We start from the raw sequence: 14,422 nt of genomic DNA, 5'->3' as shown, positions 1-14,422 counted from the left end.
ATAAATATGGCAAGTTTGTGAGAGTGCATGGATGAAGCTAATTGGACCTGAAAATTACTCCTCCTTGCGTGAGTCACTCTCCTAATGTATGTGCATAGCAATGTTCGCAGCGTGCTCTCCTTCCACCTTCCTTTGCCATCCCTTTCGCTTGGAAGGAATGCATGTGGGAGGCACAGCTCATTTCTCACCTGGGCATTGCCATCAGCAGCAGCCTGGCCACAGAGGCTCATGATTTTGGTGCTGTTTTGCTGACTGCGTGACATGCAATGAGCCCTCCAAACCTCAGCTCATCTTCACCACTCAGCCTCCAGGTTGGCTCCCAGGCCACCAACCAAGAACAGAGACCACAGAGAGGGATGGAAAAGGTGTTTAAAAGGCACTTGGGAAAGAGCTTTAGCAGAAAGCTCTGCTTTGCAGCAGAGAGGCCCACCTACGTCATGCTCTTGGCCCCCCACCTCTACCCCTTTGTAGCATGAAAAAGGGCTGAGCCCTCAACCCCCCCCTCCCCACACCGAGGGGCACGCAGCACCTACCTGGCACTGGATCCAAGGGGAGCACTCCAGATAAAGCTCTGCAGCTCATTCCCACCCCACTGAGCCATTCATCGCCTCCACACTCATCTGATGGCTTTTTTCTCCCTAAATTAGGGCTTAAAGCTCCAGGATGGTTTGGGCATGGCCCCTCACTGCAGACAGGTGTGAGCAGAGCTGCAGGTGAGCTCAGAGCTGGGTTCAGCACTGCTCCCTTCCTGCTGTATTTTGAGGCATAATGGCTCTGCAACCTGGCACCCAGACAACAAGTAAAGCCTCCCCTTTATCTCCATATCCCAAAGCTCAGGAGCAAGCAGGAAAATCCCATAGATTTCAGGAAAAAAAAAAGCCCTTACCTAGCTGTATGCCACCAAGCAATGCTTTATTAATCTCTGCTTTGAGAACACTGGCTGCAGGAAGCACAAACAAGGAGCAATTGACTTAATGCAGCACCCAACATCACATCCATGAGTTGCAGTATCAGCTTCTTTATCAGCCTTACGGAAAAAAATCTTGCTGTTATTCAGCAGTAATGAAAGCACTGCTGCTGTGGCTGCAGCTAACAGAAGGTGAGGGGCGTACCTGCATTTAAAGAGACACTGCCATGGGGAGGGTGAGAAGTTCCATGCCCATCTGAGCTTTGCCACATAGAACTGCTCTGGTTGCAGAAACAAGCTGGGGAGAAAAGCCACCCTGCCCTGCACCAAGTGTGCCAAACTACAGCAGCATCACATGTGGGGGCTGCAGCATGCCAGGGTTATTTTACATCAGTTGGAGCATCCTTCACAAACACGCATACAAACAGAGCTGGGGGCAGCCATGCCATAGCCCCCAGCAAGAGCTGAGCACCCCAGGCTGTACCTATTTGTATACTCACATTTAGATCATTGCTCCTTGCAGCTTCAGCTGCTGTCGCTTGTTCCAGATAGCAGATGTGTGGTCAGACTTGTGTCACTGCAAGGCAGTGGCTGGCTGTGGGACTCAGATTCCATCTGCACCTCCAAGCCCTGACTTGTACTGAACCAAAGTCCTCTGTAAGGTTCATTTGAAGGGAGAGGACCCCATACATGATTGAAGATCGAGGGCTCAGCAAGCAGCACAGACTCCAGATGGAATTAATTTGGAGTATCCCAAAGGCAAACTTTGTTTCTAGGGATGTTGTGTGTGGAACACCCATCCTGCACCTTTGGTGACAGCCTAGAGCCATATGGGATGAGTTGGTGTGATCACACTTGGGTATCACTGCACAGCAGCTCTGCTCTCTCCCACCATCACAGTATTCCCAAAGCCATCACTTCCAGCAGTGACAGAGACCCCCATCCACCATGGGAGGGATCAGAGGGGATGATCCTACTAGCAGCCCCACCACTGTGGCTGTGCCAGGTCTGGCTACAAACAGCATCCCAAATTGTATGAAAAAATAGGGTAACTTTATTATGAAGTTCAAAACACAAAAAAAAGCTGAACAAAACATCATTAAATGGACAGCTTACATTACAGCACAGGCAGAGAGAACCAGGTATGTCACAGCCACAGCAGAATTCAGGCCCACGGATCAGGGCTCCTGAGACCCCTAGGAGGGAAATTTAACCGTCAGCATGGCTGAAAGCATTCACACAGTTGGACCCCACAGTTTCTCACCCTCCTATGAGCCTCCCCACCAAACCAATGGGAACTGAGATGGTATTAGCCAGCACTGATAGCTTGGGACATCTTTCCCAATAAGGGAGAGCAGAAGAAACATGCACAGATGATAATTCTTACCCAACATTGCGAGGAACTGCTGCTCTCATATTCCACATCAGCCTCTTGCTCACTGCCATCCCCACTGCTCACATCTTGTGGTGTCTGAGTGTCACTATCACCACTGTCTTCACTTGAAGCATCTTCTGCATTGCGGGATGCAGCTGAGTTCTCCTGTTCCAACTCTGAGCTCATGGTCAAGGGCTCAGAGTTTCCTCCATCCCCACTGGGTTGGGCATCATCCAACTGCAGATAAGGGGAATGGTCAGACTGCAGCTCCATAGAAGGTATTGCTTAGTATTGCTAAGTCCCCCCAGGACCAGTTATGTCGCCCACTCACCTGGGGATCTGACTCCTTCAACATAATGGCTTCGTCATGCTCTTCAAGCTCCAGGTCTGTCTCTGTGCTGTTCTGAGACTTGTACTCCTCAGTGTCTGTATCTACCTCCGAGGGCTGGGGAGAGAAAAGGAGCCCCTGAGGGATGCATTTCCCCCTCCCCACAGGGCTGGGAGCTGTCAGAGGTGGCCAAGGTGATGCTTTGCAGGGATGCCACCTAAAAGGTGATGTATGGGATGAGTGGGGCACCCAACATTAAAGATATGATGCTCAAGTGCTCCTTGGACAGCCTGAAACCCCCAAGAAAATGTATGACAAAAGAAACCACCTTACAGCTCTTTGCACAGTGACAATCCCAGTCTACCAGAGAGACAAAGAGGCCATTCACAAGCATCTCTAAACTGCTCAGCCTCTGAGAAATGATACCTCATATGAAGGGTCCTCTGGGTCATCATCTGGCAGGTCCTTTTGCAGCACCACCACCCAGGACACCTGCTCCTCCAGAGCTACATCGTCCCTTTTCCTCTTGTTTGCTTTGCTGGATGGGTTGATCAGAGCTTCTCGGACCTCTGTAGGAATCCCCAGGATGTGCAGTCATAACACACACAGAACAAGTACCCATGCATTTCCCACCAACACAGGAGCTCCAAACCTGATGTTTTTGGGCTGCAAGCCCTCTGAGTGCTCCAGGAGGACCCAGCACTTACCCTTGGGTTTGCTGCTCTGGCCCCAGTTTGTGGGCAGGTGGCCGAGAACTGCTTGGATCCTGGTGGGGATGAAGGCAAGGAGGAGACGCGTCAGGCGCCCATGGCGCTTCTTAGCAAACCGTGTGGGTCTACAGGGAGCCTGCACAGGGCAGACTCTGCTGATGATGGCCTCCAGAGGGACCACAAATCCAACCCAGACTGATGCCTTCTGAAGCACCTTCAGCTGCAAACACAAGGAGAATTATACTTGTAGCACAAGACCCCAATGAAACCTTTAAACCCTGCACCCTCACAGTGTAATGCTATGGCTGGGGCATCAGCCAGGTCAACAGGCACCAGTTGGGTTACACTTTGCCCCAGAGATCTCCCATTCCTTCCAGTGCAGAGAAGAGAAACATTACTGCTGTAGTGCAGTGACCATAGGAAAGAGATTGACAAAGCAGAAAGAATATGATGAAAAAGCCAAAACAACTGCTAGCATCAAGGTCTTACCACCCTATCCCTCACCCCCAAACCATCCCAGCAGCTGGAGCAGAACCTACCAGGGACCTGACCAAGCGCAGCTGAAGCACCTGGTGTAGGAACCTGCTGGAGAAGGATCCAGGCTCACTTCTGGTCCCCATTAGCCTCTAGATAGAGAGAGAAAAAAAATCAGACATCTTTCATATCACATTCATACCACCCACCAGAACCTACTCTGCACTACCTGGAGGAGATCTGCCCACTCTGGATTAGTGCAAGGCTTAGCTGACTGCTCCATACAGCCCCACAACCTGAACTGCACCAACCTGACCTAACCCAGCCTTCAGCACCCAGCCTTTTGTACTTGCTGGTCCAGCTGCTCCCCATTGCCCTGATGAGCTGCCCGCCCCCCTCCTCAGTCAGGCAGCCCCACACCCTCCAATGGGATTTCCTTGGTGTGAGCATGGATCTTGGTGTCATGCTCAATAAAGGGTGATGGCTGTCAATCAGTCAAGGGTTTGTTTTCTCTCCACTTGGGGTGCACATCTCCCAGCAGGGGTTGCACAGCCAAAGCTCTGCTCTGTGCTCGGGGCTCAGAGGGCAGATGGAGTTACCAGAGATTAATAAATGAGTGGTTATCAGCTCACTGAGCTCTGATATCTCAATGTGTGTGTGCTCTGAACTAACAGGCAAATGGGAACTGAGCTGCAAAGCTCTCCCCTTCTTCTCTTGGTGCCCCATCATCTTCTAAGGAATGCACTGGGACCAGTCCTTGGTGGCAACTCATTGGAACTGATGGATTTAGCATTTAAACCTGGAGATTGGGAGCCAGCACTCCTGGGTGCCATTCCCTGCTCTGTGACCTTCCTGGGGACATTTCTGTGCCTTTTTCCTCATCTACAAAATGGGAAATAATCTGTTCTGCCTCACAGGGGGATCGTGGCTCCTCATCCATCCTTGTTCACAAAGCACTCCGATGCCCTTGGCAGGATTTCCCAAGGGAAGAACCGTTATGCTGCGCTCTCACAACCTGCTGCAGTGCAAGACTGGGCAGAACCACGCAGCCAGAGCTTGTCTGAAATGGCTGCAGTGGGAATTGCAGGGGAGCATGGGCAGCACTGAGGATGCTCCCATCCCGCACACCCCACGCGGGGCAATGGGGACATTGCAGTGGGAGGTGTTGAGAGAAACAGTCATCACAGAGGCTCATTATTCTGCCTGGGGCCCGGTGCGTTTGCTAAGTGTTGTTTTTATCTGACTCAGAGCTGTGTCCTGGTCTCCTGCAGGTACAGCAGCAGAAAAGCTCACGTCAACTGCTTTCAATTCCATGTTCCAGCCCACATTGGTGGGTGGAAGGAGAAAAGCAACCGACTGAGCCCACTGGGAGCCCAAGGGGATGTCACCTACCTCAGCTGCAGCAAATGCTACCCATTGATATTGCCATGCTGGGCAATGGGAGGGATCAACCCCAGAGAACTCAATGGGCAGCAAGAGCACCAAGCATTTCCCCCTCTGATTTTTATGCTAGTGCACACACCTGGCCTTCCCAAAATCAATACTGAGCCTCAGTGTGTGCCAAGAGACTGTTATAGTCCTTGTCCATGCCTGCCGGGAGAGATAAGCCCTCATGTGCTCATTAGCTACATCCTCTTCTCCTTGCTAATTGCTGCAAGAAGGGTCACACTCTGGCTATGATACGGCTCCCTGCTTGGAAACTGGAGTCTGGGGCACTGCAGCATCAGGGAAGCCTACTTCTAAAGGGAGCTTTGAGGGCACAGCTGCTGGAAGAGGAGCCTGAAGCCACGAAATCCTATGATGTGGGTGCTCAGAGGTGACCTGGGCTGAGCAGGAGGTGTGCTGTAACTCCACAAAATCCTCTGTGCTCTATGCAAGGGCTCCCTTGGAAGGAGCGCTGTATTCCTGCAGCAGTGTGACCCTGCTTGTGTTTACACAGTTATCTGTGACCACCACAATAACACTGCATCACATCCATTCCCTGCTTTTCCATTCTTTGCAAAATAAAAGCCCCACAACAAACAAATGTCTTTTTGCTCCCTCCAAAGCTTAGCTTGTTTTGAGCCACTGCATCTGCAATAGAAGCAAATTCTTTGAAGGACAGAGCTGTCCAGACAATCTCCTTCCCTCACCCCATCACCTCACAGCTCTGTCTCCTGCTGTAACCCTTCCAGCAATGCTGTTCCCAAAGCTGGAGTGCAGAGCTGGAGGCAGCACCCGAGGGCTGCAGGCTGCCAGCACATCTCCTGCTCACTGCAGCCTCCTCCTCCTGCCAACAAGTCAGATATGGGGGAGAAAAGATGATTTCAGTCCATTTTGCTTATCCTTTTGGGGCTGACATATTGTTTTTTAAAATGGTTCAACCAAGCTTTTTATCATAGGGCAGCAATGAGAACGCAGAGGTAGGCACTATATCTTCCCAATTAACGAGATTAGTCTATTGATTTTAATGGGGGCGATTCAGTGGCCGGAGATGAAACACCAGCTTATTTATCCATTGGATGAAGACCAGAGAATGCAGGATCTGGCCCTCAAATATCACATCCATCTTCAGTCAGTTCAGGAATCCAGTCCTGTGCTAGTTGTGAGATTCAGCTGGGGGTTTTATCGCTGTTGTTTTAGGCAGCTTGCCCAATAGGGAGCAGTATGATTAATATTTAGGGAACAAATCCAGAGGTAATGATCCCCAGAGCCTGGGGATGCTGATGGTTTGGTGTGCTGAGCAGTCAGGTGGAACTGCTGCTTTCCAAGCTGCCATCAGACACACTGCCAACAAAGTGAGGGACAGATTGGTGGCCCTATGAACACAAAGTGTTTAACAACCCGGCTCAGCCCCCCAGCCCTGCATTTAGCTGAGGCTCAGATGGGGCTTTTTTAAGAAACAGCCTCCTAACACCTCTCCTACGGGTGCTGCCTCGGAGCAGCCATGAATCCCCAGCCTCCCTGGCAGATATCAGCACGTTTGCAGGGAAGCATTGAGGATTGTGAGATTATCTGGAGGGAAGGGATTCATCCTTCCAGCTCTCAGCACCAGGATGGTCCTGATGCTCAAAGAGTTGGTGCTGTCCTCAGGGGCATCGCTGCTGTCCCCATCAAGAAAGCCCATACCACCCCAGGGTGGGATGAATGATATAGGTTAGAAAAGAGCTCTAAGACGCTGCCACTATAACCCACTAACCATGTCCCTTAGTACCACATCTGCCCTTTCCTTAAACACCTCCAGGGATGGTGACCCCGTGGGCTCATCCCATTAATGCAGCCTGTCTGGACCCCATTATCGACCCCAGGGGAGCCACCCAGCCATGTGCTGCAGCTTCTCCAGGAGAATGCTATGGGAGACAGTGCCAAAGGCTTTGCTGAAGTCTGGGTAGACCACACCAGCAGCCTTTCCCTCATCCGCTGTCTGGATCAGATCAATTTCTAATTAATCATAGAACTGTTTGAGTTGGAAGGAACCTCTAAAGGCCACCTGATCCAGCTCCCTGCAGTGGTGGTGATGATATCCCAGCACAGTGCAGAAGCATGCAGGGCTTTGGGTCACATTATGGCTACAGGTGGAACAAGGTTGTTGGTGCTCAGCTCACTCCTGCTTAGCAGAGCACTGTTTGTTAGGATGGGTTCTCCCAGCCTGGAGGACTGTCCTGCTGCTGGGACGGGCCGTCCTCACCTTCATGCCTCTGGCAGCATTGCTCCTGATGCAGTCCTGCTGTTCCTTAAATATTAATGATGTGTTCAGCTGAGCTGCCTCACTTCTGAGATCACACACACAGGACAACATTCAGCCTTCTTTCCATCTTCGTGTGCCATCTGCTCTTCTGTCATGTAATATGGAAAGGAGAAGTCCTTACATTCAGGGACAAGTGAACATACTCTAGGTATCAACCTTTTGCTGAGGTGTTAACAGCTCTAAATGTGAAGGATAAACAGGTTTAATTAGTGTTAAGACATTTCTTTTTTAGCATTTACAAGCCTCATTATTATTCTCCTTGCATAGGGAGACTCAGAATTGATAACGTGGAACAGACACCTTCTGTGTGGTGCACCACTGCAGGGTGCATCCAGTGACTTCTGCAGGACCCTCCCCTGAACCCAGTCTTTGTTCTGCATTCTGAACTCCTGGCTCACCTCCTACCTCTTGCAATGGGAAGCAGTGATGGCTGCAGGAATTGGAGCTGTTTCAGTGCCTATAGGGGGATGCCCACTTTGGGGGTAAGTTGTGGGATGGGAGGAAATGGTTTCAGCCTACAAGAGGGGAGGCTGAGATTGGATATAAGAAAATTGTTCTTTACAATAAGGGCAGTGAAGCTCAGGTTACCCAGAGAGGTGGTGGGTGTCCCATCCCTGCAGACAGCCAAGGTCAGGGAATGGGGCTCTGAGAACCCAATGGAGCTGTGGGTGTCCCTGTTCAGTGCAGAGGAGTGGGACCAGATGGCCTTTAAGAGCCCTTTCCAATTCAAGCCATTCTGTGATTCCATGATTCTATGGAATTCACAAGTCCTGCAAGGTGGTCCCCAAGCTCAGGTCCGGCAGCTGTAAGCCTTACTGCAGGGCTCTCCAGGATGACTTCCAGAGCCCGGAGCAGAGGTGACCTCCACCAATAAACTGCTGACAGAGACAGCAGCATACCTGCAAGCTGCCTGCATTGTCACCTTTGTCATGCTGCATCCCTAACAGAGAGCCCAGAGTGCAGGGGAAGGCCAGGCAGAATGCAAGGCAGCAAATAAAACAGAGCTGCTGCATTCCCTGGGTGGCAACACCTCTGCTCATCTTTTTTTTTTTCTCTTCCCAAGGACAAAAGTCTTTGAGAGAGGAAAGGAATCCCACGTGGTGGCAATTCCCAAGTGGTGCATGTGGCCTGGAGTCTTGTTCTGAAGAGGACGTAGGTAGGAGAACGGGTCCTAAGGGAAATGTAGGCAGAAGGCAGAGTGCAGGGGAAGAGGAATGAGCAGAGAGATGGAGAGGAGGGAGCTGTGCAAGTGGGTGCTAAAGGAAGAACATGGGAATGGGTGTCAGGAGAATGAACGCAGAGACAAGAGGTAGGGAAACTTGTATTGGTTAAATTGTGAATAAAACCAGGCTGGAGGGATCACAAGGGATGGGAAAATGTAGCTCAGGTAGTGACTTACCCTCACTTCTGGGTAAGAGGATCTGGAGATCACCTGCCATCTGTGGGATGGGTCTGTGTGTGTGGAACACAGGGCATGGTGAGACCTGAGTTCAGCCAAAGGACCTCCAGAAGAGGAAACCCAAAGCCAGCCCTACCACAGTGCACCACATCCTGCTCTGGGCAGAGAGCTTTGTTGTGTTTCCCTAAGCCCAGCTAAGAGCATCCCTCTGGGTACACGGCACACTTCAATCAATGCCAGTCAGTCTGCAAAACCCTGACCTGCCTTGTAAAGAAACCGCATCCTCTGCACGCATGAATCAAGTGATTGTAGAACAAGGAACACACTGTTTTCAGAGAGCATAAATTTATCCTCTCGTATTTGTTCAGGGTGTTGATCCTCAGGTCTCAAGAATCACACTGGCTTCTTACCCCATCAAGTTGTTAACCACCACAGAGAGCCTGGGAACGACATGTCGTGTCTTTACTGGTGTGAAACCACAGAAATTTAATCAGAATTTGGTGATTTCTTCTGATAAGGTTCATCTTTCCTACCCATGCTTTTCCTTTCTGAAAGCAAACGACCGCATCTACCCCGAGGTGTCATTTTCTGAAGATGAGTTTTGTCATTTGTTATGCTGTTAAACTCCACACTGATCTTGTATCAGATTCTTGTCTTGAGATTACAACCATGACAAACTGCAAGAGCTATCAAGGGCGTTGTCAAAATCCATCTGGACATTTTCGCTTAAATTAAGTGTTCCACATACCAACTTTATTCCTAGAAAGAAAACATCTTGGCTCTGTGTTGTAGGGACATGTTAGGAAATGCGTCCTGCCTTGATTACTGTGTTGGTGTAAGAAGGAGGTGGGGGCATTTTAAAAGCTTGGAGCATCTCTGCAGAGAGCTGGGTGCTTGTGGGGATGGATGGGCAGTGGATGAGCTGGGAAACCTCTGAACCACATGTAAATCTACATCTGAAAGTGTGTGAAGACACAAAGCTCACCCCAGCACAAACAAAAGTTACTGCAGGATTTCCCAAGCCTCCCATTCTGTGTGATGATACACCAACAAACTTCCTCTTGGCTGCAATCACTGCGATGCTCTTGGATCCCATAGCTGGCAACCCATCCTTCTGCTGCATTCACTGATGCAACCAGCTCATTTCTTGCATGCTTTTCTCCAGCCAGCCTTACTCTCACCTTTCCTGTGAGCCATGCTTGAGATTAGGAAAAGGTCAGGAAACCAGTGTCAAAATTCCTTGCTGAGCTGATGCTGCGATTTGATGCACTGCAGAAAGCACAGAGAAAGGGTGGAACACTGCCTGTATCAGCATCCTCATCTGCTTGGCTCGGTGCAAAGCTAAAATTCATCAGCAGCACCGAGCAAAGCTTTTAGAAATGCTCATAATTCAATTAGGCCATCAAAGAGATGATCTAATCACGTCAGCTCAATTACTCAGTCGGACGAGCTGACATCTCTCCTGCCACCTCAGTGGGAGCCGTCTGCTGCTCAGCCCTCTGGTTGCAATCCTTACACCCAAGGAGAGGGTTTGCTCAGGTTTTGCTCTTGCTTTTTCACTCTGCATCTCCTTCCCAGTCCCAAAGATCCAGGACCTGACCTACAGCAAAACCACAAGCCTTGCCGGCTCTCCTCCCTGCTCCCAGCCTACACCCACATGCTCTGTCAATGCCCATTACTTTGCAGTTAGGTGCTGTGCTACCAACCCAGCTTTTATCAGGTTCTTGGTTCCTAGAGACAAAACTGTCTCACACAGAGCTATGTGTCACCTGAGCCCTTCTGAAGTTGCCGTGCACCCTGAGAACAAAGCCCTTGGAACAAGTGGACAGAGAGCACTCAGCTTCCAGCCTCACCCTGACGGAACAGACAGCTCAGCCCTGATCAAACAGAGCTGTGGCACGACGCCTGGTTGCCACTTGGCTGTTGTCCTTGAGCAAATCCCAGCTGAAAGCATCAAGGGCCAGACCCCAGCCCTAGAGCCAGCTGGCTTCAGCATGGCTCCTATTTGCTCAATGGCTCTTAGAGGCTTCCAGAAGCGTCCCACTCCTGCAAAAACAACTGCAAGTTGCTGGAGGATCCCTGAAGAACAGCGTGGAAATGACAAGCTGAGTCCTTCACATGGAGATGCAAACAGGCTCAGTCTGCATGGAGCCATTCCATCACCCCCACTTAATCCTGGGACCACCACAATCAGAGTAGAGTGATGCAGCATTACCCGAGTGGTGCATCTAAAAAGCTCCACTGTGAAAAGTTCTGTCTTTGGATGAGTGCTTTGTAAAGAGATGAGAAGCAAAGTGTGACCATCAGATGCAAACTTTCAGCATGGAAATGGATTCACAGCTCTATATCCCAACAAGGTGCGTTGCAGGCTGGGACTGCTGCAAGTGCACCATGGATGTCAGAAAATAATATAGGGTGGGAGAAGTTGGAGTCAGCTGAAGTATGAAAGGATCTGGGGGAACTTGGGACAGAAGAAAGGATCTGTGGGCAAAAGGATGGCAGATGAAAGTCAATGCAATGCAATGCAATGCACAGGAGAAGAAGCAGTTGAACTATTCCTGGTCTTCATGCATTGTAAATCAACTAAAAGGCCGCAGTGTCACCGTAAAGATTTCATTAAGAAGCATCTGCTCAGCAAAGTGTTCTGGCCAAAAAGCAGGATGACATTAAGATATTTAAATATACATTTTATGTGATGATGAAAATATTATGGTGCCATATATTACACAAGTGATGATACCTCCTCATCTTCAACAGCGCGTTCATTCCAGTTCTGCTGCCCTCATTTGGAAGACATTAATCAGGTTCAAAGAGTGCAAGAAGAAATGCTGGAGACTTGGGAGATTTCCATATTAGAATAGACTGCTTGGGCTATTCCAACTTTAGATGAGAAATTAGTAATAGGAAAAGAATAAATTTCATTCACTAATGAATGACATTGGAAAAGAAAAAAGCGCTGTTCTAATGTACTGAGTGTTGTACTGCTAACAGAACTGGGAGGCACTCGTATAAATTCAAATCACCCTTTTATGTCAACCACCATTACAACTCAGCTGAAGCGCTTCTGATCTGGAAACTCATTAATTCCATACAGTAATCTGTGCTCAAGTGTTTAGCAAGACTCAAAAACTCCAAAGGTATCTCCTTTTCCCATAGACAGTTCCAGACAGGGAATGCCAATCCTCACATTCGGGTATAGGAAAACTCCTGTTCATTCTTCAGCCCTCTGGAAGACTCCAAGTCTATTTCCTGGGACAGAGTAACACATCTCTGCTCTGAAGGGTCTTCTGATGGGGACCTGCAACATTTCTACACCCAAACTGCATTTTCACATAGAAAAGTTTCCAAGTTATCAAATCAAACCTGACAAAACATCTCCATCTTCCACTCCGTGCATTACAGATTTCAGAAATGGGTTTTGGATGCCTGGCACCACCCAATCAAAGCCTGAGGTTCGAAGCGCTTGGTGCATTAAGGCTACACCTACGTGGGATCTGAAACGTCTGTCTCCTTGGAAATGCGCTGATTTCAAACTCCAGTTTCAAACCAATGCAGAGTGAAATGTCATATTTAGAACCTGTGCACAAAATGGAACGCTTGAAGAAGTTCTTAGAAGTTACTTGAGATGCTCTGTTGTCATCTTGACAGGCTGCTTTTCCATCCTCATTGTGATTTCTTGCATCGAGTGGTAATTTTCATAGCAAAAAACCCCACCAAAAACTCACTAATTTGAAAGGAAAAAAATAATAAATAAATGGAAACGTTAAGTTCTTGTCATTTTCAAACAGAACATTTCAGCCTGATTTGCATGTTTGACTTTGCATTCAGAATATAATGGGGAAAACCAAACACATGGGTGCCAAAAGCTCAGAAAATGGTGTTTGAGTGAAATCTAAGAGGAAAATGAGCTGTGAGAATGATGCCCAGCTACAGCACTGGGTCCTGGTCTGGTCCCAACTGATCCCTCTTATATATTACCCCTATGAATTATTGCTGTTTTATTCAGACATCTCAGAAACACAGAAATCTCTTCCTGCAAGCATGCTGTAGTACAGGCTTTCTTTTTAAGAGCAACAGCCCATGCTCTCCTAATTAAACAGGTGGAAAATAGATGTGCACACCGAGAACATCTTTAGAATTGCTGACATTTTAATCCTATTTTATTTAATCAAAGGCGCTCTCAGTGTTCCTGCTTTACAGCTTCACTGGACCGTGCTGTTGGAGACTTACAGGTGTTTGCATTATGGCGATAAATCAACCACACTGCTCCCTCCTATATGAACCACATATCTCTATATTGCAGGCTTCAGAACTGATAAAAACTGGCTAAACCCTTTGTTCCCATCAGCACCTGCCTGCAGTGAGCCCCTCTAGGGCATATCCTGCTCTGCTGAGCACCGGGTGCATGACTTTGGAGAAGAAAGAGTTGAAGAGTTGGTGCTGGCTGCATCGCCCTGCCATGCCTAACAAGGAGAAGGTTCCCCCTCTCTCCCCCCCTTAAAAAATCCTTGCCTATATAGCAAACTAAAAAGTGCACCTTCCCAGGCACTTTATAGTGATGAATTCCTTTAAGGTGGTGGAGGAGAGTTTAGAAAGGACAAATGTAATGAGACTTTGGTTCACTAATAATGATATTGCTCCCAAAAAGCACACAAGGAAATACTCTTTCTCGTGACTCACACTTTGATGAATGCTGTTTTGAGTACTTTTCCAATGGTATTTACTATTACCCATCACCCCCTATCTCCTGCTCCACACCGGGTGTGGAGAGCTCACTGATGTGTTGGGGGTTCTGTTTGTTGTGATAGGATGTGGGGAAATGGTCTCACACTGAAAGTGAGGAAATTTAGACTGGATATAAGAAAAAAAAGTTCTTTACAATAAGGGTAGTGAATAACTGGCACGGGTTGCCCAGGCAGGTGGTGTGTGCCCCATCCCTGCAGACATCCAAGGTTAGGGGATGGGGCTCTGAGCATTGATGGAGCATTGAGTGTCCCTGTTCAGTGCAGGGAGTGGGACCAGATGACCTTTAAGGGTCACTTCCAACTCAATGTATTCTGTGATTCTATGGAACCTACCTGAACATGCTGCCAGGTCCCTATCTTTCTGGTAAGGGAATCCCTTGGGTTCCTTTCATGGAGAGAGAGCACACCTGCCTGGCTGATGAAAAACCCAGCCAGGGTACATTTCTCACCAAAAATGAAAAGCTCTTCTGAAGAATGCAATGCTAGAAATGCAGGTATACAGGAACCACGCACGTCCCCAAGCACTTGACCTCCACATTCATGCTTTTCACCACACCCAGATGGATGGGCATCCGGTCGAACTTCATGCCGCAGGTGCTAAGCTTCCCTCTGTGCAATGAGCCAGAATGCCTCATCCATTGTACTGGCATTTGCCTTCCCGTCATCCCCTTCATTATTGCCTTCTTAACCATGTCACTGCTGAGGAGCACAGAACACCACCTCAATATTAGATATTAGACCCAAACTTCAGTACCTG

General features: G+C 48.8%; 1 protein-coding gene across 3 annotated transcripts; it reads right to left on the bottom strand.

Moving 5' to 3' along the window:
- Positions 1-1,938: 1,938 nt before the first annotated feature.
- On the bottom strand, positions 1,939-11,709 carry LOC107325330 (uncharacterized). Of its 3 annotated transcripts, XM_015886066.3 has the most exons (8): positions 8,921-11,709; positions 7,462-7,609; positions 3,860-3,946; positions 3,318-3,540; positions 3,037-3,179; positions 2,614-2,727; positions 2,295-2,519; positions 1,939-2,103 (listed from the first exon to the last, which is right to left on the bottom strand). In XM_015886066.3, the coding sequence occupies exons 2-8, from the start codon at positions 7,570-7,572 to the stop codon at positions 2,086-2,088; spliced, it is 921 nt and encodes a 306-aa protein (XP_015741552.2). In that variant the 5' UTR covers positions 7,573-7,609; positions 8,921-11,709; the 3' UTR covers positions 1,939-2,085. The 3 variants fall into 3 exon arrangements, with proteins under 3 accessions (XP_015741552.2, XP_085373784.1, XP_015741553.2); XM_085517658.1 differs by lacking the exon at positions 8,921-11,709 and having other exon boundaries at positions 7,462-8,325; XM_015886067.3 differs by lacking the exons at positions 7,462-7,609; positions 8,921-11,709 and adding an exon at positions 4,024-4,244.
- Positions 11,710-14,422: the final 2,713 nt, after the last annotated feature.

Source organism: Coturnix japonica, chromosome 16 (genome assembly GCF_054131305.1).
Source record: "Coturnix japonica strain WE chromosome 16, WE-NBRP24, whole genome shotgun sequence".
In the NCBI taxonomy this organism is placed as follows: Eukaryota; Metazoa; Chordata; class Aves; order Galliformes; family Phasianidae; genus Coturnix; species Coturnix japonica.
Note: the sequence above shows the minus strand (reverse complement) of the source record. Positions and strands in the feature narration are given on the sequence as shown.

Bases quoted from the DNA above. Each gene is read 5' to 3' on its own strand.
- LOC107325330 (XM_015886066.3), bottom strand. From the start codon at position 7,572: ATGTTGTCCTGTGTGTGTGATCTCAGAAGTGAGGCAGCTCAGCTGAAC. The intron at 3,180-3,317 runs GTAAGTGCTGGG...GGATTCCTACAG, and splicing joins CCAGAGCAGCAAACCCAAGG to AGGTCCGAGAAGCTCTGATC. The intron at 2,728-3,036 runs GTATCATTTCTC...TTCTCTCCCCAG, and splicing joins CAGAGGACCCTTCATATGAG to CCCTCGGAGGTAGATACAGA.